The 26,709-nt window shown below is 35.9% G+C and overlaps 2 protein-coding genes across 2 annotated transcripts; both read right to left on the reverse strand.

Moving 5' to 3' along the window:
* Window positions 1-8,051: 8,051 nt before the first annotated feature.
* LOC122724507 (protein DETOXIFICATION 42-like) lies at window positions 8,052-12,463 on the reverse strand. The gene is made up of 13 exons (XM_043959661.1): window positions 12,283-12,463; window positions 11,957-12,078; window positions 11,313-11,516; window positions 10,986-11,119; window positions 10,587-10,722; window positions 10,252-10,348; window positions 10,018-10,118; window positions 9,720-9,883; window positions 9,510-9,581; window positions 9,322-9,438; window positions 9,124-9,219; window positions 8,778-8,899; window positions 8,052-8,197 (listed from the first exon to the last, which is right to left on the reverse strand). Exons 1-13 carry the CDS (start codon window positions 12,357-12,359, stop codon window positions 8,155-8,157), a joined length of 1,485 nt encoding a protein of 494 aa, XP_043815596.1. The 5' UTR covers window positions 12,360-12,463; the 3' UTR covers window positions 8,052-8,154.
* Window positions 12,464-24,733: 12,270 nt separating this feature from the next.
* On the reverse strand, window positions 24,734-25,978 carry LOC110622706. The gene is made up of 2 exons (XM_021767307.1): window positions 25,885-25,978; window positions 24,734-25,764 (listed from the first exon to the last, which is right to left on the reverse strand). Exons 1-2 carry the CDS (start codon window positions 25,976-25,978, stop codon window positions 24,734-24,736), a joined length of 1,125 nt encoding a protein of 374 aa, XP_021622999.1.
* Between the last annotated feature and the right edge of the window lie 731 nt (window positions 25,979-26,709).

Raw genomic sequence — 26,709 nt, forward strand, 5'->3', positions numbered from 1 at the left:
AAAAATTAAGGCCAAACTTGGCTCATTTAGAAATCAATTCGAGTTCGATCGAGTTTTTATTTAACCGAATCTTAAGTAGTTTACGAATATTTTGATTCATTTACACCTCTCCTAATATATATTCATGACTCTGATTAAAAAACAAAATATATAACTTTATAAAATTTAGGAATATTTATAATTTAGTCCCTGTGTATTGCCATTATTAACAAGTCAGTCCCTGTATTTTTAGAAACCTATTAAAATGTCTTTATGTTTTTTTTCCGTCAACGAAATAGTCATTCCGTCCTTTTTTCCGTTAAAATTAGATAAAGTAGGAGAGAGAGAATTTTTAAAATATAATTTTACCCTCAAATAAAACCCTTTATTTAGTCCTTAGATATTGTTATTATTAACAAGTTAGTCCTTACATTTTCAAAAATCTATTAAAATATTTTTTATCTTTTTTTATATCAATTAAAACGTCCTTATCGTTTCTTTCCGTCAATGAAATAGTCTCTATCTTTTCTCATATCTATTAAATCGTCCTTATCGTTTCTTCCTGTCAACGAAATAGTCCCTCCTTATCGTTTCTTTTCGTCAACGAAATCGTCCCTCCCTATATTTTTAAAAATCTATTAAAACGTCCTTATCGTTTCTTTTTGTCAACTAAATAGTCCCTATCTTTTCTCACATCTATTAAAGCGTCCTTATCGTTTCTTTTTGTCAACAAAATAGTCCTTATATTTTCTTTTCTTTCCTCCTCCTCCTCCTCCGAAAAATAAAAAAAAGAAAAAAAAAAGTAAAAGAAGAAGAAGAAGAAGAAGAAGGAGAAGAAGAAGAAGAAGAGAAAGAAGAAAAAGAAGAAAAAAAAGAAGAAAAAGAAGAAGAAGGAGAAGAAGGAGAAGAATAAGAAGAGAAAGAAGAAAAAGAAGAAAAAGAAGCAAAAGAAGAAGAAGAAGAAGAAGAAGAAGAAGAAGAAGAAGAAGGAGAAGAAGAAGAAGAAGCAGAAGAAGAAGAAGAAGCAGAAGAAGAAGAAGAAGAAGAAGAAGAAGAAGAAGAAGCAGAAGCAGAAGCAGAAGAAGAAGCAGAAGAAGGAGGAAGAATTGATGAAGAAGAAAAGGAAGGAGGAGGAGGATGAGGAAAATAATGGGGGATAATTTAGTCTTTTACTATATTTTTAACGGCAAAAATAGACAGAAAAACTATTTCGTTGACGGAAAAAAAAGATAATGATGTTTTAATAGGTTTCTAAAAATACAGAGGCTGACTTGTTAATAATGGCAATACTCAAAGACTAAATTGTAAATCTTTCTAAAATTTAAAAGGCCTTTTGGACAAAAAAATCTAAATGTTTACCACTTTTCACATTTATAACTTTGTTCATATTTATATCTAAAACTTTAAATTTAGATAATAAAACTAAACTTTTTTCATTTTATCTCAATTATAACTAAAGGACTAAAATGAATTTGAACAGTTATAAAAAATTACAATATAGTCCCTAAAATTTTATTTGACTAATAAAATAGTCCTTAAAATACATTATTTACTTCTCATTATACATTATATTTTTATTTCAACAATACCTTTTTTGTTAATCTCATTATTTACTTTTCATTTATATATATATATATATAGATATTAGTTCAATAAAAGTTTAAAATATAAAAAATTATAATATAAAATATATAATATTTTATTTTATTTAATATATTATTGATATAAAATACAATTTTTTATTAGATCAGTCAATGAATTAATACACATCACAAGTTTTCTTGTTATATAGATAAGTAAAATAAAAATATTGAATATCTCAAATACAGAGACGTGGTTAACATATTTAAGATTTTATAAAAATTATAAAGAGATGAATTTATATACTAAAGAGTATAATATTTTATTTTATATTATTAATATAAAATATAATTTTTCATAGGCTAATAATTTATAATAATGAGTATAAATCTTCAATAAAATACTTTAATATATAATAATTATATATGATATTTTATGTAGCAAAAAATTAATTTTTAATAAATATTTATTTAATATTATATATGATAAATATAAAATAAATATACTTTCAATATAAAATTTAAATTAAAAGAGCATATGTTTATTAATATAAAATTTTAAGTGCTATATTATAATTTGCCCTGATTTTTTCAGAGATTAATAAAATTTTAAGTGTTATATTATAATTTGTCACTGATTTTTTCAGATTAAATTTAGTTTTCTAAGTTATAATTGTGAAAAATTAAAAAAAATTTAATTTTATTATCCAAAATTTAAAGTTTTGATTATAAATATGAATTAATATAATTATTTAAATTTTTTTATAGTCTTTTGAGGAATAATTCTAGGTACACTATATGTGGACTCGGAATTTTTTTTTTTTTTTTATCAAAATTGATAAAATAAGTAGCTAAAATTGAAATAAATCTAAAAAATCAGCTTTATTTTTTAAGATTTTAAAATTAAAATATAAATATAAAAATAATAAATATTTAAAATTTTGTATTTAATACGTTTAAAATTATATTTTAAATTTTACGGCCAACCACAAGATTATATTAACGTGAAATTCCATCAAGTTGTCGTATATCCTATGTTCACCAATGGCAGATGTGCAACTTTGGTAAAAGTTAAAGATTGAATAAAAGAAATAATGTAAATATATCATATAAAAATAAATATATATTTGAGTTTATTAATTCAAAATTTTATAAAACCTTAGACTATATGCAAATAAAATAATTTTATACTTTTAATGAAATAAAAGGGAGAAAGTAAAGTACGAGAAAATAAATAAACATCTTTTTTATACTTCACCATAAAATAAAAGTGAGAGTAAAAATAAAAATAGAAAAAATTAATCTAAAAATTTCAATAATTAATTACAAGTAATTTTTAAATATTTTTAAGATAATCAAATAACTTTAATCATTCAATTTTAATCAATATTAGAAAATTAATAAAAGTTTGACAGATTAATTGATGATGAAATTACTTTTATATATTAAGCTATTAAGTATTTTTAAAATATTTAAGAAACAAAACTTATATTATATTGTCAGACTCTAAAATAACCTTAAAACCTTCCTTCCTTAACAAATTAACAGAAATAAAACTTATATTATATTCAAGAGGAAAGTTTTCTGTTATATGCAATAATTTTTTCTTAAAAGCATTCCAACTAGAGGAAGTTTTGCGATTATTCCTCCCACTTGTAATAATTCAAGAATATTTATTTTCAAGTCTTTCAATTTAGATATATGAATTTGATCCAAGATAAAAATATTCTCACCATTAGAAATTCAAAATATTTTATAATAAAAAATTTGTCCACACTTGGATTTTCTGTGTTGTACTTATAGTTTAATGCCTTGTAAAATTCTTTTAAAAATGAAATAAAAGTAAATAAATTATAAAGTCTATCTTTCAGATTATTTAGAATATGTCCTCTCACAGTAACTCATCTTCTCATTGTTTCTTACATTATGCCTTAACTTAATAAAAGTCTTCACGCATTAGTATAGCGAGATTAGACATATTAAAATTCGGTATGTATGAAATTTTCTGAAGAGTAAATAAAAACCACATTTTGTCTTTATAACGAATAAAATTTGTTTCATCAAATAATCTAGTTTTATAAACTCTTTGTCCATAAGAACCTACTTTTTGATTTCATAATTAATTCTTGAAAATTGTTAGAATACTGGATATATAATTGGTATTGAGGCATGAAGAAAAACTTTTTTAAGGAATTAATTGTCTCGTGTTGTTGCAGAGCCATGATAATACTTCTTCGGGATGTAGAAAAGCCTTGAAATCACAGAGAATAAATTTTATGATTTTTTAGAAATTTGAGCCAAAGTGTGAGGAGAGAAAAAGAAAGAAAGACTATTAAAATTTTGGAGTGAAATTGATATTTATACAAATTGAAACAATTTGTAACGGTTAATAGCACCCATTCAGACAAATATGGGTGCACATGCTAAATCTTTTATTTATAATATTGTTTTCACCGTATTTCTAGATTTCCTTTTAAATGATCCCCAAAATAAATTTGTATTTAATTTAAAATTTTCTACAATATAATATATGTTAAAGCAAAGGAGCTGTCAGCATTTCGTTAAATTTGAGAGATCTCATATTCTACTTTTTCAATTCTCAACTCTCATTAAAAAAAAGAAAGCTAGGGATAGGAGTGCGCATTCAGTCGATTCGATTTAAAATCGAATCGAATCGAACTGAATAAATCAAAAATTAAAATTTTAATATTTATAAAAATCAAATCAAATCGATTTTGATTAGAAATCAAATCGAATTAAACCGGTCTAATTCGATTTGATTTGATTCAGTTTAATCGGTTTGAATTTTTAATAATTTTTTTTTATTTTTTACACTTTATTTTTAGTATTTTAAAATTTAATTAGAATACTTTTAATTTTAATATGATGTAATCTCTTTATATTATTAAAAATAATATATTATTATCACTAATTGGTTGGATTCGTTTTTTTTTTTTTCTGATTAAAATCGAACCAAATTGAAATAACTAAAATTTTTAAAATTAAAAATCGAATCAAAAGAACCAAACTAAAATTTTGAATTAATTCAGTTTAATCAATTTTTTCAGTTTGAACTGAATAGTGTTCGTTCTAATTAAAGTTTTATGTTTTTTCTACATGCTATCCTTAACTTTTCTTTTCTCTTTACTTAATTAAATAAATTATTAATTTACAGCGTTCACCCTATTAACAATTTTTTTCTTCGCCTTTTAGATAAAAAGCTCTAACCATAAGATGTTCCTCGTTTTCGACCGATCCTTTTACTAATTAACTTTCTCTCTAAGCTTGCAAAAGTAGTGAGTGAAGTAAAAGTACCATACCATTTATTTCATTTCCAACAAAATTTGATCTTATAACAATTGAGTTACTAAATATAAATTAAAATTAATATATAAATATATAATTTAAATTAGACCGAATGCATATACACACATCTGTATTTTAACATTTTTATTTATACCTCAATTTTAATGGTGACCTAATAAACGACTAAACTTTTAAAAAATATTATTTTTAATCACTTAATTTTAAAAAAATATATATTATTTTAAATACGTACACTTTAAAAAAAATACTTTTAAACACAAATTTAAAATTATAAATTTAAAAAATTATTTTTAAATACAACTTCAAAATCATGGATTTAACTATATATTTAAAAATTTATTTTTAAATATGACTTTAAAATTATAAATTTGATAAAGTAGTATTTAAAAGTAATATTTTTAGAATTTCAAAAAAAAAAGTAATATTTTTAATCTTGGGGGGAAAATTCAAACATGAGAGTTAATTTAGGAGGTGGTAAGGGAAGCTAACAAGGGACAAAATATTAGAAAAAATCTTGTTATGGATTTGAATTCAAATGACAAAGGTGATGAAGTGGTTATTGCCGACCTAAAAAGAAGGCACATGGGCCAAGATGATGAAGCTATTAGGGCCCAAGAGAAAACTTCAGATTTAAAGTCCATTTAGGATAAAAAATGGAAGAGCTATGGATATTGGTTCTCAGGCCAACCGAAACAAATGAGACCGTTAAGTTATGACTGTCGTGGGTTTGGCAACCCATGAGTAGTTCAAATTCTACAATAACTAGTTAAAGAAAAGGGGCCGAATTTTATTTTTCTTGTTGGAACAATTTAAAGTTCAATTAAAATTTGTAAAATAAAAATTTTATTGGATTATGCTGATTTTTTTCGGTAGACAGTATTGAGTACAGTTGCGGATTAACACTTTTGTGGAAAGGAGTTGATAGGGTTGGTCTATTTGGCTCTTCCCATTATCATAGTGACATTAAGATGTATCTATTAGGGCTTGATCCATGGAGAATAACAGACTTTTAATATGTGCAAGCTAATCGAGCTACAAGACATGAGACTTGAGATTTACTAGTATAATTATCTCGGTGAGCAATTTTTTTTGGGTTTGTATAGGTGATTTTATCGACATCCTTCATACTTATGAGAAGAAAAGGGGTCTTTTGCAAATCACAAATTTATTACATGCTTTTGAATGCAATTATTGGAGATGGTCTTTCTGATTTATCTTTAATTGGATATAAGTTTATGTGGGATAATGGAAGGGTAGGAGTTAATCATGTTGAACCCAAACTTGATCGTTGCCTAGTGTCGAGTAGTTGGAGTGGTAAATTTGCATTGGCCAAGGGTTCAATTTTGTATATCTCCATGTCCGGCCATCTACCAATTTTGTTACAGGTACAAATTTTTGTTCCAGGATAGCAAGTTCATTTTTTCGTTTTGAAAATCAATGAACTAGAGAATTAGATTGTCGAAATATTGTTGAAACTCGTTCACCGCAAAAAATCTCAAAATTAGCAACGAATTTTACAAATGGATTTTAATCGCTTAATAATTTTAATGAATTTAGAAATTCGTTAGTAATTCTTAATATAAAAAATTATGTAAAATTTTACCAACAAATTTAAAATTCATGAGTAATATGTTGGTATTACTAACGAATTTTAAAATCAGTTAGTAATTTATAAATATATAAAATAATTGGTGTTGAAATTTATTGACGGATGTAAAATTCGTTAATAAATTTATTAGTAATTAATTAACGGATTTCAACCTGTTAGTAAATTTAAAAAAGTGTTTAAATCACTAACAAACTCTAAATCATTTAATAATATACTCAAAAAATTACTAATGAATTTAGAAATTTATTACTAAATTTTAGCATTAAATTAGTAAGTAAAAAAAATGTTAAATTTATCAACGGATGCCATCCGTTAATAAATTTAAAATGAAATTCCGCATAAAATTTACATATTTTTTTTAAAACCCACATCAACGGATTTACTAATGAATTCATTGGTAATTTTTGAAAAGAAAAAATCTCACTTTTTTTTTTTTTCAAAATTTAGTAACGGATTGTGAATACGTTACTAAATCGGTTAATAATTCACGTTTATAAATATAACACCACACTCTCTCCTTTTATCATTCATTTATTTTATCATTTTTCTTTTTTTCATTTTATTGCTCCTTCTCTCATTTTCTTTCTTTTATTTCACTTTCTTATTTCATAATTTTTTCCTCATGTTTTTTTTATTATTTTTCTTTCATCTTTTATATTTTTTTCTCTGATTCTCTTCTCTCTTTTGTTATTTTCTTTATTTTTTCTCCATAATTTTCCTTTCACTTTCTCCATTTTCTTTTCCATCATTTTCTTCCCCTTCCTCTCATTTTCTTCATTTTCTCTATAATTCATTCATATTAGTTTCTCTCATATTATTTTCTTGAAAAAAAATAAAGAAACATTTTTTTTATACTTCATCATGAAATAAAAGTGAGAGTAAAAATAAAAATAGAAAAGTTTCATCTAAAAGTTTGAATAATTAATTTCAAGTAATTTTTTTATACTTTTACGAAAATCAAATAACTTTAATCCTTCAATTTTAATCAATATTTAGAGAATTAATAAAAATTTGAGAGATTAATTGGTAAAGATATTAATTTTATTAAGCTATTAATTATTTTTAAAATTATTTAAGGGGCTAAACTTATATTATATTATTGCATTATATTTTGAATAATTTTCACTAACTTTAAAAGGGCTGATGCAAGATATTAAAAATGAAAAATATAATAATGTGTAAATTGAACGATCTTATTTCTTAGATCCATTTTCTGGTCTTGCTCCTCTATTTCACCTTCATTATACTAGAATTACTCATTACATAAACAGAAATCTATAAGCAATACGATTATATATTCTTAATTGGAATAAGAAATTTCATATAAATTTAATTTAATTATTTTTTTTAATTTCATTATTTGAAATAAAAAAAAATTCATTCTTAAGAGAAATTACTAAAGTAAGAATTAATTTGAATTCTTTTATTCAAAAATGAATCGCTCCAACACTAATGAATTAATGATGGCAATTATTTACATTAGATTGCATCTACAATTTTTTTTTTCATTTTTTTATAAAAAAAACAGATTGTATATGTATCTGCATGCACCTACGACTAACAAAGATGCCAAAAATGTAATGATCTCCAAAATTTTCCCATTTTCCAAATAGGCCAGGATGGTATTTGCTAGCTATGATAAACAAACGGAGAAGAAGTTTATTTTCTTAAAAAGCTCCAAGGTCCCGTCCCGGTGCCTATTCTGTAGAAATAAAAATACTTTGTTAAAATAAATTTCTATATAAAGAACATTGATTAAATACAATCATTGATAAATAGTCAGATATCAATTTTTAGTTAATTGACACCCCTATACTAAATAGAATTAAACTACTGAATGCCTAAATTAAAACCGTAATCTATTCAATATTTGAATTTATAAAAATCATAATAATTAACTACAAGTTAATCATACTATCCATAATTTATTAGAAGAAAAATAAAAATTAATCACACGTATTGTTGTTTATATTCTAAATTTTTTTGATTCTCTAAATTTTTATAAATTGACAAAGTTTGAGAAGTATAATTTTGTCATTTTATAAAAATTTAGAGTTCAATCAATAAAATTCGAGAGTAGTAAGTAATAAATCAAACTATTTTTGACATCCTTTTATAAATTAACAATAATATCGTTAATCTGTGCTTGATTGTTATAATCCTTGTAAGTTTAAGTATTCAATAAGTTGCAAATTTAGTTCAGGTGTTTAACGATGCAATATGAAATAATATAAAAGTATAGGTATAAATTTGGCATCAATATTTCTAATTGAAACTGTTACCTCAACAAGCCCACGTATGCGCGTAAAGTCATAAAAATGGTCAACGCAACCCAGATGCCAAAGAAGCCATGACTAGATGATAAAGCAAATAAGCATAGGATGCTTATTATTGACACCAAAACCTGAACCATGGTGGAAGAAATTAGCAGAATGCGAAAAATAAGAGAAGTATAACAAGGATTTGATATTTGTTAATGGTATAATAGGGAAGAAAAATAATATAAGATAATTAAAGTGTTGATTTTCTGTTGTATTCTTGGAAGCCAAACAAGCTTATCTAAACACAAAAGCAAAATGAATTGATGTTTTGAAGAACTTTTTAACTGGGGTAGAAGGCGAGGCATACCATTGAGTATGAAGAGTATGCAAAATCAGATGCTCCATAATTGATTCCATCGAAAACGAAGGCTAAAACATTTACGATTTGAGTTGCTGCAACAAACTAATCAGCATAAAAAGAGAAAAGAGGAAAGTCTTAGTCCGAAAAGTTTTCCATAATCCAAAGCACAGAAAGTTCTTGTAATTAGAAAAAGTGAATAGTTACCGGGATGCCCACGGCAATAAGATTCAAAACATTGACGTCTTCTGTAAATAATCTTGAAGCAAACTGTAGTCCACCGAAAAGGAAGATCGAGAGAACTAGGCCTAAAAGCAAACCGTACTGCAAAGAAAAGCACACAATTAAAATATTTACAGGGAAATTTGTAACTTAATGCTGAGGTATTTCCGTACCTGGAATACACGAGAAGCAATGGCCTTGGCCCTGTCGTGATCCTTATTTGCAAATGCACTTGCAAGCATTGCCTGGAAAAGTTGAAATGCATTAGTCCATTTCTTGGAGATGTTTTACAAGTAAAATCTACATCCACCGGCAAGCGAATTATGCAAATATTTACAAACACATGCAAGTGGTTTCAGTTCATTAAAAGAAACAGTTCTTACTTGTCCAGCCACAGCCAGCCCATCTGCAAGCAAAGAAGTTGCCATCCAAATCTGCAAGCAAACCTGAAATGCAGCCATTGAAGTAGATCCATGTCTTGCCGCCAATGATGCAGCCAAGGTGACACAGATTGTCGCAGCTATTACCCTCATCAACAGCATAAATCCTTAGTGGAAATGCAATTCATAGATCAGTTGCAATAGCATACAAAGTGAACAGCAAAAAAATGAATAGAAAAGGAATGAGATAATTCCCAAGGAGACAATGCATTTAAGAAGGGTGGAAAAGGAAAAACCTTACCATTTTTTAGAAATCGACCAAATTGTAGATCTTTAATGTTGGGAGGCAATAGATCAACATGTTCAATTAATTTCCACAACAGAATCAGGGAGATTAGGTACCTAAAACATAATATTAAAAGGAAAAAAAAGGTGAACCATAGTGTCCTCAACAAAAAATCAATCAACAGCATGCCAGAAACCACAAAGAAAAATTGGAATGCTATCTCATCTTCAGGAGAAAGATGGAACTTACTGAGAAATAACATGAGCAATGGCTGCACCACAGACGTTCAATCTGAATACGAATATAAATATTGGGTCCAAGATGATATTTGCTACATCTCCCACAACTACAAAAAAATAAATGATAATAATAATAAATTATAAGCTTTGGAACTGCTAATCCATATAAATGAAGTATAGATCAAATATAAAGGTAGGAAGAACACAGCAAAAATCACTTCACATTATTTGATTTTATGTCATGTTTCTCTTTGCTTTTATTGTTATAGATATTAAAAAATATAGATACATATTTCACTAATATATCAAGGGCATACATATTTACAGGTGAAAGATCTATCTTACCAGTAGCAAATAGAGGAGTTTTCGTATCCTTAATTCCTCGGAAAACCCCTTGCATCGCTAATGAAAGAAGAACAGCAGGAGCACCTAGTGACCTCAATGTCAAGTATTGTTGTGCTGGTATTAGCATTGGGGAATCCTGCACAACAGAAAAGGCATTCCTCACAGAACTTGTCTTTTGAAGTTTGAACAATAAAAAGTTTTAGACTAACTTGCGTGAAATAAACTGGAGCATATTGATATATTGAAAAACTTGGGCTGTTAGGTAAAAACATGAACATCAAACAACCTATTGACAAGATAACCCAGTGGAGCTAATAATTTTAGATGAAAAATCACAACAGGAATGAGAAATAATACACAAACTTTTCAGCACTCCAATGCTACTTGAAGAAGACTTACAGATTGTACACCCATGTAGCTCAGGATCGGTTTTGCAGAGAAAATGAGGAATAAAGCCTGGATTACGCCAAGGACACAAGCAATAACCAATGCTGAAGAAGCAGATGGTATGTGCCGTTTGGTGGAAATGCTGCCTGCAGAGGATGATTTGCATGTAGACTCTTGTTAAGTGGAAAACACAGAATGTCTTAAAAGTGAGGAGCATATTCCAGGAATTATAAGGAAATCAATCGAGAACAACGTGTAAGTTGGAGCTCTATCCAGATCTTTGCAACTCAATTGGTGTATTCTTTCAACAAACTAAGGGGAAACAGAGGATAAACCTACCAGATTTAGGTAATAGCTCTTCCGTTTCCTTATTGACAAGCAAACCATCTTCAAGTGATGCATTTTCGTCGTTACTCGATTTTCCAGCACTTTCTTCCTCGGCAACAAAAGACGTGGTAACACTGACAAGTGGGAAAATTGCAATCTTTGACACTTGATTAAAAATGGCAATAGAAACTCCCACAGCAGCAAGCTCCACAGGTCCTACAAGTAATAATATTAATGAGCCATTGATGTTGACAAAAAATATTTATTTTTTCCTATGATGGATGATAGATTCAAAATAAAGATATATTATTTATTATCCATGTTAGGTTCAAGTGGATCCGTTTCATGTTGGATAGAACTTCACGACCATATTGTATGCTTTCTACTTATCTATTCATTTACAATGCATCAAACAATAACTTTTTCCAGTAAAGTTTCTGCATCCAGAAATGTAATTATTTCTCATGAGCAACAATGAATGCAAACTGCATCTACAAATATATAATTGATCAGTTCCTGTATACTAAATACTCAGAGATAAAAGCTTATTGAATATGGATCAGCAGAGAAAAGCTTAAAAAAATCGAATAGGAAGGAAATTAAGTAGTGGATATGCAGGCTATCTTCAAGAAAAGATGGAGATCACATGTACAAACCTAAATGGCCAATGAATGCTGTATCGATTAGAGAAGCAACAGGATCTGCTGCTAAAGCAAGTGCAGCAGGAACTGCAATTTGTGCTATTTCTACTGCTAACTCATCCATATTGAAAACGTTCCTGGACAAACAAATCATAGAGTTACATGTGAGATTTAATAATATTATCACAAAACCTCTTGACAAACAATTAAAAGAAGAAGAAGATGAAAATCCAAGCTGCAAGATATGCATTATTTAAAAAATTTATACTGTGATAATCATAAAAATAAAGATGTTCCTAAAAATAGTTGTAGAATCAAAAACTTTCTAAAAGAAAGAGTACCTTGTATCCTTCAAGAGCATAACAAGAGGCAATTTAGCCAAGTTTTCCCACAGATTAAGAAGAGTTTCTGTGGCCATCGTTAAATTGGTTTTTCCAAAAACAACAGATGGAATAAAGATGATGCAGCTTCAGTGGAGTAATTAAAATAATGTGATCATCACCAAGCCAAAACCAACAGAGGAATCAGGCTGCTTCCGATGGGAAAAAGAATTCAACAATCAAAGAATTCCGGCATCAAACAACTGGTCAACAAAGAAAATGACAAAAGAAAATACTCAGAAAAGTCACTGTTGTTTCCCAGAAATTACAAGCAGTATAAGAAATTCAAATCAATAGAATCCCAGAAAAAAAAAAATACAAAGAATCCTAAAGAATCATGCTTCATTTCAGCTAGAAAATGTTTTTAGAAAAATGAAGCATGGATCATAGAAGTAACCTGTAAGCTGGGACGCTGCAACAGATGCAGCTTCCTCAGTTGATCAGGAAATCCGAGTCTGTACTTTTTATGCATTACAAAAATTGTAGAAAATCGGAGCTAAAATTAGCAAACTCAAAAATAACCGCCACTGCTTACGCAACAATTTCCAAAAACAGAAATTCCATTTCTTTTTTCAGCCATTCTCCAATTTGACTGCTAAAAATTATCCATTTTTATTTTAAGTTAGTTTATTTTTTTCTCTCCAATTGCTAAAAATATATGTTCGTGGTTGCCAATATCAGCTGTTTTAGCGACCTTTCTTTTTCTTTTTTCCTCCAAGTTTGAGGAGGCGTTTGAACTAGAGCTCAAAAGCACTTGTGTAGATTTCATACCTAAAAATTGATTTATATTTGTTTGATAAACTCATCATCGTTTCATATTAAAGAGATCACTACATATATTGTATTTATTTACTTTAACAGAAAAATAAATAATTTAATATGATAAATTAATAATAAAAAAATTATATAAATATACACTTATTAGTTAATTTATGTATTAAATAGTTGCAATTATATAAAATTTTACTAAATACGTTATGTAAATAAGTTTTGATGAGCTATAACAACAATTATCAATTAATAATAACAATTATTAAAAAAATAATAATGTAAATATAGTGGTATTCTGAAATTCAGAAAATAGAGTTATAGTGGGTGTGTAAAACTTAGCTAGGGAAGGAGACGTTTCTTTCCTTTTATCACTTTTCCTTTTATCTGCTAGTGACGTCTAATCGCTTCTCTGCTACAGTGCCACCTGTCTCTGTCACTCAATCCGTACATACGGAGGCATTAGACCCCTCCCCACGCCAGGCGACCATTTAATTCCCCCTGGCGCGCATGCGGGTAGGGCTGTGAAGTGACTGGGCCAGTTATTCTCCGTCACATCACATCACCGGACTGGATTACCTCCTGTTGGACCCATGCTCATGTGGGATCTGGCCTGCCCCACGTATCCGGGCTAGGGCTTGTGGTGTTGGGTCGGTCTGCTTAAGGAGGGCCTGATGAGCTTTGGGTCTGCGTTCTTCCTTAGAGCCTGCCCTTGCCCCTAGGTGTAGGAAGTCCAGCGGTCATCAAGTGCCCCTTTACCTCCTCAGCAGTTATTACATGAGTGATGAGTGGGTAAATCCCTAGGCCTCATTATGACCGCGTGGCCCGAGGACGGCTTCTGTAAAAAATGTCATTTCCTTGCTTTTACTCTTTTAAAATTCAAAACCCCCAGTTTTCTCTAGACTCTTCTTCTCGCTTTGCTCTCTGTGTGCTTCATCCCTTTCACTCTCTGCAAAATTCTCTCTGAGGCATGTCTCTTACTCTCTAATGGCTGCTTTTAGACTTTCCGACGTTGTGAATCGAAAATCTAACATCACTCCTTTCTCTCTTTCCAATTTCTTTCTCGGGAGTACCTAGATACCCCCTCTTCCGTATTAGGGCTTCTCATTGTAACGAGAGGATTGTTCTTTCTGTTCCTCCTCCTCCTGGTCTGATTGACCCCCAGGGGGATCGTAGCTTAGTTTTCTTTGTCAAGCAATGCGAATTTGGTCTGACCTTCCCCTTTTTCCCATTTTTCGTTGAGGTCTTTCGCTATTTCGAGGTAACCCCCCGTATGCTTGCACCCAACTCCATCCTCTTCATGTGCTCTTTTGAGTCTGTTAGCGTGTGTTGGGGTTTCACCCCCTCGGCTGTCCTGTTCTCTACCTTTTTTCGCTTGATCAGGGCTGGCCAAGACTTTTATTATTTTGCTCCCCGAGGAGGATTATCTATCTTATTGGGTCACAAAGACTCCATTAAGGGTTGGGCAGAAAGTTTCACCGTGGTGGAGCTGAAGGAAGGTTTCGGGGTATCCTGGGAGGTAGACCTCTCCTGGAGGGATGTGCCCCTAGGCTGTAACGACCTTCCTCAGCTGTCCCTTTCTGAACAAATATGCCTTCTCAGACTGACCTCTGTTTCTCGAAAGTATGATGTCGTGAAGTGTATGTTCGTGTCCAGTCTTCAGGACTACTAGGAAGCTAGTATTTACTTGCTAATGTTCTGTCTTTCTCTTGTTTTTACTTTTTCTTGCACTTGTCTCTAACTGTTTGGGTATTTTCATTTTTTGCAGCTTTTGATTTCCCAATGGAGCAAATCAAGCCACCGAGGAACTTCACCTTGTCCCAGGAGAACATGAGGGCCGCCCTGGAGGCCTTCTGGGCTGGTCGACCTGTGACCGAGGTGACTCGAGAGATCGCTCATGCTATTTCTCCCTGGGCAGCTGGCCGAACGGTTTCTCCTGCCCCTGCTTCTTCTCAGGCTTTAGTGCCAATTTTCAAGAGCTCCCGTTCTGGGGCCTCCAAAGCGTCCACTCGCGGCAAGACTCCGAGGTCTTCCAAGTCCCCTACTGCTCCTCAGCTCAAGCCAGCCTCCACTCCAGCCTCTCAAGAGCCCATCACCATCGAGGAATCTATGGAGGGTGGCTCCAAAAGGGCCACGCCTCCACTCCAGGCCATTTTTGAATTTGCTTTGTTTTTGTTGTTTCTAATTTTGCTTGTTGTTTCCTTCTGCTAGGCGCTGAGCATTTATATGGAAATCGATGCTCGGGATCAGTCCCTTCAGAACTCGATGGACTTGCAGATCGATGAATGCCGCCGTGAGGAGAATCTAGTGGCGACTGGTGACGCCCATAGGCACATAGTTGCCCTCAAGAGCTAGCTTGACGACCTCACCCTTTGCTTGGCTGGGATGCGGGATGAGGTCGACAGGGCTTCCGAATAGGCTTCTACAGTAGAGTCTCGACGTGATGAGGCTTTGGCACAGTTGTCTTCTCTGGAGGAGGCCTGCCGAGAGCGGGACAAGGCCAGAGCTCAACGCGACGAGGCCTGGGCCCAATGTGAGGCAGCTAAAGTTCAACGGGATGAGGCCCAGGCCCGGTGCGAGGTGGTAATGGCTCAAAGGGAGGAAGCCTTGGCTCGAGTTGTTGTCCTTGAGCAGGAGGTCAACAAGCGCATCAAGGACCTGAAAGGCATGGCCTCGATATTGGAGGAGTCACGGCTTCAGCAACAGCAACTCCGCCAAGGGGTCACTGTCTTGGAGGAGAGGTGTTCTGCCCTACTGAAGGATGCCAGACTCATAGAGGACAGGGTCTAGTTGGCCTATAAGGCGCGCTTGCAGGAGTACAAGGACTCTGCTAAACTGAAGGCCAAAATTAAGTAGGCCTGCGAAGCGCGACTTGCGGAGTACAAGGCTTCTAATGCAATGAAAGAAGAGCTATACAACTCAGCCTTCCGCATGTTTGCCTCCGAGTTCAATAAAGGCCTAAAGGCGGCTAGGGATGCCCCTTCCACTTCGTTGGTGAACCTTCGAGCTCCCGAAGTCAATTCTGACGGCGAGAAGGTACGCTACGGAGAGGATGACAGCTCGTTACCTAAGGGAGCTCCTCCCCTGCCAACTGGACCTTAAGGAGTGGATAGTGTAAATAAGCCCTTGAACGGCCTTGTTAGTTCAGGCTCATCTTTTGTACCTTTGAATAAATAAATAAAGATGTTACTTTTTCTATTTCGCCTTTGTATTTTTTTGTCTCTTTACTTTTATGTTTTTGAATGTATGGCGATATGGGAGCGTGTAGTTGATAATGAATGATATTTCACCTTGTCATATGCCTCATTTATACTTAGAATATTTTCTGCACAGGTTGCTTCTTTTGGCTTAGCCGGCCTACTTGAACCCTTTAAGACTCAACTTACTTTCTCCTCTTGACTTGTGAATTTTCCTCACTGAACTTAATTATAAAAGCCTTAAACCAGATGCTTACTTAGCAAATTCTAACTTATTTAACTCCTCTTAATTAACGGACTGGGCTGTCTCTTCTGGGACTTTGCCAAACAAACAGGCTCGAACTAAGAGCTCAGTGTCTTTCTAATGCTTCTGACTCGCGGGTTTTTCTTATTTTCATGAGGGCATTTTTGTCATTGGCTCACGACCTCCTCAGTGTTACGAGCTCGGATATATAATACTTAGAATAATAATCTGTTTGTATAAGTATCCCGCATAAGATGATTTTTTGAGTATGTTCCTGTTACGAGCTTGGACACCTTATTCTTCTTGTTGTAACCTTCCGATAGATAGTGTGGGTTGAATTGTGTGTCCTGCTTGGATGGGGAGCTCGACCTTTTGTCATTTTTCTCTACTTAGTTTTATCTTGTTAAGTGTTTGTTCACCACAAGCTAATTCGAGCTGAGAGCGTGGCCCTTTGCTTTCGTTTTATCTTTTTGTGTGTTCTGCGTTTGTGGGCCTCTTCGTATAGGGAGCTCGGATCTCTGCTATTTCTTCCATACTTAGCTTTATTCTGCTTGGGTGATTATATGTTGCGAGTCCGTCTGTCCAACGAGTTTGGGAGCTTGGACTTCATTTTCGATTTTTAAATGCCTTGATATCTTTAATGAGGTCCGACTTGCTTCCCTGCTTCCACGCTGAGCCTAATTCAGGCTATACTTTAGTTTGTTTATTTGTGTTTTCGTTTTGCCTTAGTCTTTTCTTCTGAGGGGAGGCTCAGAGCCATTATTTTTCTTCGTTGATCTTTCTCTTTCCAGCTCGGTCGGGCGATGCTGGCGGTCATTGTCCAGATCTAGTCACCTTCCTTCCTGGGGTTTTATTTCCCTTTGAGCTCGGTTTTGCGTAGCTTAGCTCGGGTTCAGGCTGTTTGGCCTTACTGTCGCTTCCAGACTCTTTGGCCTTACTGTCGCTTCCAGGCTCTTTGGCCTTACTGTTGCTTCGTCCTTTCAGCTCGATTTTGTGGTGCTGGCGGTCGTGTTTCGAGGCTAGCCACCCACCTCACTGAGGGCTTCACTCCCTCTCAGCTCGGTTTTGTGGTGCTGGCAGTCATATTCCGAGGCCAGTCACCCACCTCACTCAGGGCTTCTATCCCTCTCAGCTCGGTTTTGTGGTGCTGGCGGTTATTTTCTGAGGCCAATCACCCACCTCACTGAGGGCTTCTATCCCTCTCAGCTCGGTTTTATGGTGCTGGCGATCATTTTCTGAGGCCAGTCACCCACCTCACTGAGGGCTTCTATCCCTCTCAGCTCAATTTTGTGGTGCTGGCGGTCATTTTTCGAGGCCAGTCACCTACCTCACTGAGGGCTTCTATCCCTCTCAGCTTAGTTTTGTGGTGCTGACGATCATTTTTCGAGGCCAGTCACCCACCTCACTGAGGGTTTCTATCCCTCTCAGCTCAGTTTTGTGGTGCTGGTAGTCATTTTCCGAGGCTAGTCACCCACCTCACTGAGGGCTTCTATCCCTCTCAGTTCGGTTCTGTGGTGCTGGCGATCATTTTTCGAGGCCAGTCACCCACCTCACTGTGGACTTCTATCCCTCTCAGCTCGGTTTTGTGGTGCTGGCGATCATTTTTTGAGGCCAATCACCCACCTCATTAAGGGCTTCCAGTGTCTGTTCTTCTTTTTTAAGAAATAAATGAGACACATAGTGACAAAAATAGTATTTCTTATTTCATTCATATTTTTCAGAGTACAAATATTTTCAAAGTACTGGGTATTACATTGCATGTATTTTAAGGAAAGTACCACTTCAGATGTCGGATATTCCAAGCATGGGGCTCCGGGTTCCCTTGTAGGTCTTCAATCCGATATACTCCAAGCTTGAAAACTTTAGTTATCCGGAAGGGCCCTCCCAAGTCGGTGCCAACTTCCCTACTGCTGCCCTTTTTCCCGTGGCTTCTAGTTTCCTCAAGGCTAGATCTCCAACTTTCAAACTTCTTTCCCTAACCCTCTGATTGTAATAGCAGGTTGCTTTTTGTTGATAAGCGGCCGTGCGCACTTGAGCTTCTTCTCTGATCTTCTCTAGGGCATCCAAATTGCTTCTCAGCTTTTCACCATTGGTGTCTTCATTGTTGAATTGGACATCATGAGAAGGGATTTGCAACTCGATGGGGATTACTGCCTCAGTGCCGAATGCTAGTGCAAATGGTGTTTCTTTCATTGGCGTCCGAGGAGTAGTCCTGAACGCCCATAGGATGCTATTGAGTTCGGCCGCCCAATTCTTCTTTGCTCCATCCAATCGCTTTTTTAATTCCTGAAGGATAGCTCGGTTTGTGACCTCCGTCTGGCCATTGGTTTGAGGGTGGACTACCGATGAGAACTTGTGTCAGATGCCCATGTTCTTTGTGAAATCTTTGAAGGTCTTGCAGTCGAACTGCTTGCTATTGTTTGAGATAAGCGTCCTCGGTATCCCAAATCTGTAGATGATGTTGCCATAGATGAAGTCTATTACTTTGCACGCGGTGATGGTGGGGACAGCCTCAGTTTCAGGCCACTTTGAGAAGTACTCCACTGCTACTATCACAAACTTCTTTTGCCCAGTGGTCTTAGGGAAAGGGCCTAGGATGTCTATGCCATACTGTGAGAATGGCCAAGGGCTAGATATGTTGGACTGGGGTGTGGCTGGGATGTTGATGGCATTGGCAAACCTTTGACGTATGTCGCATCTCTTAACGAATTCCTCTGCTTTTTTTTTTAATTGTGGGCCAATAGTAACTCTGCCTGAAAATTTTATTTGTTGATAGAGCCAAATTTAGACCATTTTATCATGTTGTTATTAATGTTAATTTACACTTTTTCTGCCTAATTCTGTGGTTTTGATCTTATTTTGCAGAAAGTGGTGTAAAGAGGTAATTTGGTGAAAATGCTCTTAAAACTGCCTAAAAACAGATAAAAGAGAACAAGCTTGTTGCCCAAGTCAAGTTGCAGCTGAAGTGAAGATAAATAAGAAAAGTGCTAAATAAGGAAAGTGGTAAATAAGAAAAGTACATTCAGCAGAGTAATTTGAAATTCAAATTTCAAATCTTCAAGAAGGTTTTCCCTTATTCAAGAAGCCAAATCTCAAGAAGACATACTTGCCTCCTAAGTATTCAAGATTCAAAATTCAAAATTTGAAATTCAAAAGAAGGCTCCACCTCATAAGGCAACTTAGGGCAACACCTTCACGTATAAAAGCCTCTCTTCCAAGCCGCACGCCGAAGTCCTCTCCTCCATTCGGATTCAAGCAAGCCATCGAATCTCTCTTCCTCTCCAAGGCCGTCGGTTCTTCTTCCCTTCTTCTTTTCTTTTATTTTCTTATTTTGTTTCAGCCATGAGTGGCTGAAACCCTTTTTTCTAGTTGAAGATTAGGTGAAACTTTAGTTGTTTTATGGATTGGGAGATTTGAATATATATTGTTTATCTTTTATTTTTCAGTATTTATGCAATTTCATGCTTAATTTAATTGTTGCTTTGTTGTTTAGATCTACGTTAATTCTTGATTGTAAAGTAATAATTTGTTAGTTTGGATAGTTTTGAGTCTGTAATTGCTTGAATTATTCAAACACAAGAACACTTGGTGTAAAAACTAAGGAAATTGCATGATCTAGCGATATCACCATACGTTTGGGTAGCTAGAATTAGGTCTTTCTATTTCTTAATGCAATTGAAAGTTGTTAGAAGCCAAAGGCCCAAGGACGTTCCTTGGCAACTTGTTGATTAGTAATTAATTAGAGGACGTTCCCTAATTGATTTATGCTTAAGGAGGGATATGGTGGTGAGAAGCGTCTTCCATCTCCATAACTAATTTATTGAATCAAATAAAGGAATCTTTGTGTCAATGATCAATCCCAACAACTGAAGTGGATCCAATTCTTCAACTAGAGCTTTTCTCATTATTGAATTCTCTTTACTTTATTATTCGCTTTATTTTATTGCTTTTAATTCTAGTTTAATGATCAAATCTAAAACCCCCCAATTTACTTTTACTGTCTATTTACTTTCAGTTTATTTACTTGGTCTTGATAAGGAAAATAGGTAAGTATCAATTCCATGTGGATTCGATCCTTTTGCCACTATCTGCAGTTGTAAAATTGTTGATAACCAAAAAGGTTATTTTTGACCGGCTTCGACAACCGCACATTCATTTGCCAACATGCCTGCTCCTTCGTGTGCTCCACAAACTCCCTGATGTATCTCCTCAATCACCTTGGTTGCTTTTTCTGGACCCACACATCGAAGCCACGGGCTGGATTTCCCCCTTCGGTATAGAGTCCCCCTCACTGCTTGATAATTTACAGCTTGGGCTGTAATTTTTCTTGCTTCAGCTTTATCTTCAGGGAGCTTTCCATTCTCTAAGTACTCCAGGTATGGGGTCATGCAGTTCTGCCCTTCTTCGATCTGCATTATTGTAACAAGATTTTCAAAGGCGGGAATGCTAACGTGTTGTATGTATACTTCATTCGGAAGCTGTTCTAGTTCTTCTTCAGATAACCGGCTAAGCAGGTCTGCCTCTTCATTCTCCTCTCGAGGTATCCTCTGGTACTGCACAATAATTCCCTACTCGCCGAGCTCGCTTCTACAACTCTCACCTTCGCCAAGTACTTCTGCATGGTGGGGTCCCTTGCTTGGTATGCTCATGTTATTTGATTAATCACTAGCTGGGAGTCGCTGCTTATTTTGAGATCAGTTGCCCCCACTTCCATTGCTATCAGCATTCCGTTTATTAGGGCTTCATATTCTGCCATGTTATTGGAAGCTATGAACTCCAATCGCAGGGCGTAATAGTCCTTGAACCCTTCTGGGCCTTTTAACAGTATTCCAGCACCACTGCCCTTAGCATTAGATGCCTCATCTACAAACAACTTCCAGTTGAATTCCCGTGAGGACTATCCTTCGCTCTCTCTTCCTACCACACCCCGCGACTCTCTATTGAGCTCTGGATGCTCTTCATTGAAGGAGCACTCTACTAAGAAGTCAGTAAGGGCTTGAGCTTTGATGGCTGTCTAAGGTTGATATTCAAGACAATACGGGCCGATTTCAACAGACCAGGCTAGCATCCGACCTCACTTTTCTAGTCTGTGAAAGATTTTCTTTAAAGGCTGATCTATCATCACAACTCCCTGAAGGCTTTCTAGGTAGGCTCTGAACTTCCTTACTGCCAACAGCAAGGCGAACGCCAGCTTCTCTATGTTCAGGTATCTGACCTCGGCATCCTTGAGCACCTTACTGACATAGAAGACTGGCTTTTGCTCCCCTCCTTCTTCCCTTACTAGTACTGCATTTATGGCTTGCTCTGAGGCCGCTAGGTAGATCATGAGTTCTTCCCTGGCTAATGGGCTGCTGAGCACATGTGATGAGCTGAGGTATTGCTTGAGGCTCTTGAAGGCCTGTTGGCAATCTTTTGTGCACTCGAAGTTGGGTACTTTTTTCAGCTTCTTGAAGACTTTGACATAAATCGATTGAGCGCTACCACCCTCCTTGTGAGTCTCTGCACATCTCTTACACAAGTCGGCTCTGGTATCTTCAGTATGGCTTCTACCTTCTCCAGGTTTGGCTCAATGCCCTTTCCACTGACCATGTAGCCCAGGAATTTCCCTCTAATGAAGAAAGTGCACTTTGCCGGGTTCAGCTTCATTCTGTAATGCTTCAGCACTCTGAATACTTCCTTTAGGTCAGCCAAGTGCAGCTGGAAGGTTTGACTCTTGACCACCATGTCATCTACATATACTTCTACAGTCCTCCCTATTTGGCCTTTGAAAATTTTATTCATCAATCTCTGGTATGTCGCCCCTGCATTTTTCAGCCTGAAAGGCATGGCCCTGTAGCAATAAGTCCCATCCTCAGTTATGAACGAGGTCTTCTCCTCGTCTGACCTGTCCCTTAGAATTTGATGATAACCAGACATCGCATCAAGGGATGACATATTGATAGCGGTTGTCGAAGCCGTAAAAAATAAACCTATTATTAACCAACAAATTAATTTGCAGATAGTGGCAATAGGGTCTAACCACAGGGATTTGACACTACAAATTTTCCTATTACTGACTTGGTTAAATAACAAAGTAAATAAAAGAGGGGGGGGTTTGTTTTGAAGAGTTTAAAACTAAATAAAAGAAAGCAGTGATTAAATGAGTAAATCAATGGGAGAAGGATTCTAGTTGAAGCATGGATCTATTTCAGTTTGTTTAGAATTGATTATTGACTCTTTAGTACTCCTATTTATTTCAATAAATTAGTTTAGGATGTGGAAGATGCTTCTCACAATCCAAATTCCTCCTTAATTCTAGTTTGACTAGGAAACATTCACCAATCAAACACTGGTTAACAAGATGCCAAGGAACGTCCTTAGGGCTTTTAGCATCGAACAACTGTTAACTGCGTTAGGACTTATAGAAACCTAATTCTAACCTTGCTAACCGCGTGGTCAAGTTTAGATTATGCAACCGATTATACTTGAGTTTAAACAACCTAAGCAATTACAGACCTACGTCATTCAAACAATATATTACTTAAGCAATTAAAAACAACAGGCCTTAATTGATTCTAAAAGCAAAGCAATAATTAGAGAAAGATCAAGTTGCATAAATATTGAAAATAAACAAGAGTTTAATAATGGAGATTTAAATCTCCCAACTCATCACAAACTGAATTTTTTCCAACTTCAAGTAGAAAAGAATGGATTTAGCCACTCATGGTGGACAAAATCACAAAAAGGAAGAAGAAGAAAAGTAGAAGAGGAGAGGCTGCTGAAATTCTGCAGTTGCCGATGAGTTTCTGCTGAAAATCTGATCATTCTTTGCTGGTTTGGAGCTGTCTGCTTTTATAGGTGAAGAGTCCTAGTCCAATTAGGATTTGGAATCCTAATTTGACTTTGTCTTTTATAGTCTTTTATTCCTTCTTTTCTTTTGTATTTAATTATGAATGAATTCTTCTTTTTGAGAAAGTCTTTCTTGGGAGTGACTCTTGGAGATGTCCTAGGATTGATCTTGAAGTGTTTGAAGTAGGATAGGACTTCAATGCTTTTGAAATTTTAAATTTGCCTCTTTTCCGCGCTGCTGTCCGCCTCTGCTTCAGTTTGATTTGAGCAGTTGATTTGCCCAAATCACTTGCCCCAATCGCTCGTGCAAGTCAGTCCCAGTTTTCTGCTTCAGCTCCCTGTGAGTGATTTGGCCAAATCACTTCGACCCAATCACTTTTCCAGCTTTTTCTGCACTTTTTCTCCAACTTTCCATTTTCTTCCTTTTCTGCAAAAACATGATAAAAACCATAAATTAAGCTGGAAAATGTGTAATTAAACAGTAATAAAGATAATAAAAATGTGGCTAAATTATGTTTGATCACATATAATCAAAGCCGGCCGTGGAATCGAATATTTTATTAATGTTAGGAAGGGGATAACAATCTTTTGGATAGGCCTGGTTCAGGTCGGTAAAGTCTATACACATTATGTATTTGCCATTGGCTTTTTTGACTAACACAGGGTTTGCTAAACACCGTGGGTACATGACTTCCCTAATGAACCCTGCCTCTTCTAACTTCTGCACTTCTTCTCTGGTAGCCTGTTGTTTCTCCTTCCCAAACTCCCTTTTCTTCTGTTTTATTGGCTTTGCTCTGGGGAGGACATTGAGCTTGTGGGTCATCACCTTGGGGTCTATTCCCGGCATGTCAAAGGGCTTCCAGGCAAAGCTTGAGGCACGTCATCGGATTAGGGCCATTGTTGCAGCTTTCTGCTCTTCGTCAAGGCTCACATTGAGGCTGAAGACCTTGTCTGTCTCTTCCTCTGATAGGGGGAAGGTCTCCAGCTCTCTAACGGGCTCCGTCCTAACCTCCTTCTTTTCGTCCCGGACCTCCATGACCTCTGGATTTATCCCCTCAGCTGTTGTACTTGGTTCTACCACCATGGCCAGATATACAGCTCTCACTTCCTCTAGTCATCCCCAAACTACTCCCACCCCTGCCTCTATTGGAAATTTCATGGTTAGGTATCTGATGCTGGTCACCACTTCGAAGTCATACAGCACAGGCCTTCCCAATATTGCATTGTAACTTAGTGGGAGCTTCACCACTAGGAATACTGCGTAGTGAGCCCGAGACAAGGGTGGTTCTCCCAAGGTTAGGGCCACCTTCACCTTCCCCTCCATGGCCACTGGGTTTCCTCCAATCCCCTTGACTGGGGCCTGATCTCTCACCGACTATTCTTCTGGTATCCTCATTTGTTGGAAAACCCTGTAGGGCAGCAGGTTCACCTTGCTCCCATCATCGACCAGGATCTTGCGTACCCTATAGTTATGAATGACGGCCTCGATGACAAGAGCATCATCATGAGGCATTTGAATCCTATGAGCATCCTCAGGGGAGAGGGAGATGGTCGCTGGGGAGTGTTCTACTACTTGCAAGACCTCGCTGCTGCTGCTCCCCTCCCCACTTCGGCTTCTCTTCCTCCCTCTCCTGCTCATTCGGCATCCAGTCCCTCCTACAATCATATTGATGGTTCCGCTGGAGCCGTTATTCATGGGCCCTGCCCCCTGTCTACGGGGCCTCTCTGCTGTAGCATTCTGCTGGGGCCTCTCTCCTTCTGGTTTCTTCACGAAGTTCCAGAGATGCCCCCTCTTTATCAACCTCTCTAATTCACTGATCAACTGGTAGCAACTGTTGGTATCATGGCTATGGGTGCGGTGGTATTGGCAGTAATTGTTGGGATCCCTCCGGCTAGCATCGGCTTTCATGGGCTTAGGCCATTGGAGGAAGTCCTTGTCTTGTACTACCATGAGCACTTTGGCTCTGGATGCATTGAGGGGAGTGACTGCCTCAGGGATCCGGGGCTGGTATGCCCTCTGTTCTCTCTTATCCCAAGGTTGCCTATATGCCTCAGGCCCCTTATTTTGTCGTTTCTCTGGTCTCTCCGGCCTTCTTTCTTCTACGACCCTTCCCCTGTCCCTAGCCTCCCTAGCGAACCTGCTGGTTGTTAAGGCATCATCCTGCCTTATGTACTTCTTAGCTCTTTTCATCAGTTCTGCCAGGGTGGTTGGGGGTTTTTTGCACAATGACCCGAAGAACTCAGGGGATGTGGTCCCCTTCTGCATGACTTCTACGGCTCGGCTCTCATCCAACTCTAGAATCTGCAAGGCCTCCGTGTTAAAACGGGCCACATACTCTCTCAAGGATTCATTCTTCTTTTGCCAGACTGTTTCCAAGTAGCTGGTCTTCCTTTCAGTTGGGACCCCTGCTATAATTCGGCTGATGAAAAGGTTAGCGAGGTCCCCGAAGCTTTTAATGCTTCCCGCCTCTAGGCTATTGAACTAGGCCCTCGCTGGTCCTGTGAGAGTTGTGGGGAACACCTTACACATCAAAGCGTTTGATAGAGTCTGAGCTCCATGAATGTTTTGTTGTTCAGGATGTGCTCCCGAGGGTTTTCCTGCTCCATCGTACGTCGCCATGGGTAGCATCATAAACTTCTTAGGGATGGTCTTGTAACGACCCGGAAATGGACCGTCACCGGCGCTAGGATTCAGGTCGGCATAAGGCCGCCAGAACCCGTAGCAAGCCTGCTATACTCTCTGTGTACCTGTAATAACTCATACATGATCATATATTTTCTGTGAAAATAAAAACTTTTCTTTCTCGAAACTCTGGCTTAACCTGTGCATGCACAATCTCTATACTTTGTACTCTGTACCCCTGACTAGAGCTTGCTCTAGATGGGTTAAATCATACCTGTTAAGCCTGGTTTTTCACCTGTTTGTAAAACAGTTATATAACTTGATCAAGTATACAAAAGACTTATAAAACAGAATAACTAAGTCAAGCACACTTTAACTATTTACACAACTAATACATCTCTTTAATATTACATATCCACTCTAACTATTACAAGCTCTCTTTTTTTTTTATGCATCTCTGACTTGCCCTTGTACAACCTGTATACTGAAACCTGCAAAACTGGGAATAAGGGAGAGGGATGAGCTCTATAGCCCAGTGAGTAGAACAATAAAACCTGTCATTAAAACATGATCTTATGGAATGCATCATATCACAGACAATTCACATCTAGGGTAAACCTGTCACCACATAGTCCCAGTATCTAATCCGTGCCAGGCCGTCGACTGGGGTCCTGGTCTTCCTGTAATGCATACATACATCCATACATACATACACACATATTTTAAAT

The sequence above is a fragment of the Manihot esculenta genome, chromosome 9 (assembly GCF_001659605.2).
Source record: "Manihot esculenta cultivar AM560-2 chromosome 9, M.esculenta_v8, whole genome shotgun sequence".
Taxonomy (NCBI): Eukaryota; Viridiplantae; Streptophyta; class Magnoliopsida; order Malpighiales; family Euphorbiaceae; genus Manihot; species Manihot esculenta.

Excerpts from the sequence above, each read along its gene's own strand:
- LOC122724507 (XM_043959661.1), bottom strand. The coding sequence starts at position 12,359 with ATGGCCACAGAAACTCTTCTTAATCTGTGGGAAAACTTGGCTAAATTG. Across the intron at positions 11,120-11,312 it reads AGAGCTATTACCTAAATCTG|GCAGCATTTCCACCAAACGG; the intron begins GTAGGTTTATCC and ends CATCCTCTGCAG. Across the intron at positions 9,884-10,017 it reads TGGTCGATTTCTAAAAAATG|GATTTATGCTGTTGATGAGG; the intron begins GTAAGGTTTTTC and ends ATTTCCACTAAG.
- LOC110622706 (XM_021767307.1), bottom strand. The coding sequence starts at position 25,978 with ATGGCGACGTACGATGGAGCAGGAAAACCCTCGGGAGCACATCCTGAA. Across the intron at positions 25,765-25,884 it reads TCTATCAAACGCTTTGATGT|GGGTCCCAACTGAAAGGAAG; the intron begins GTAAGGTGTTCC and ends GAATTATAGCAG.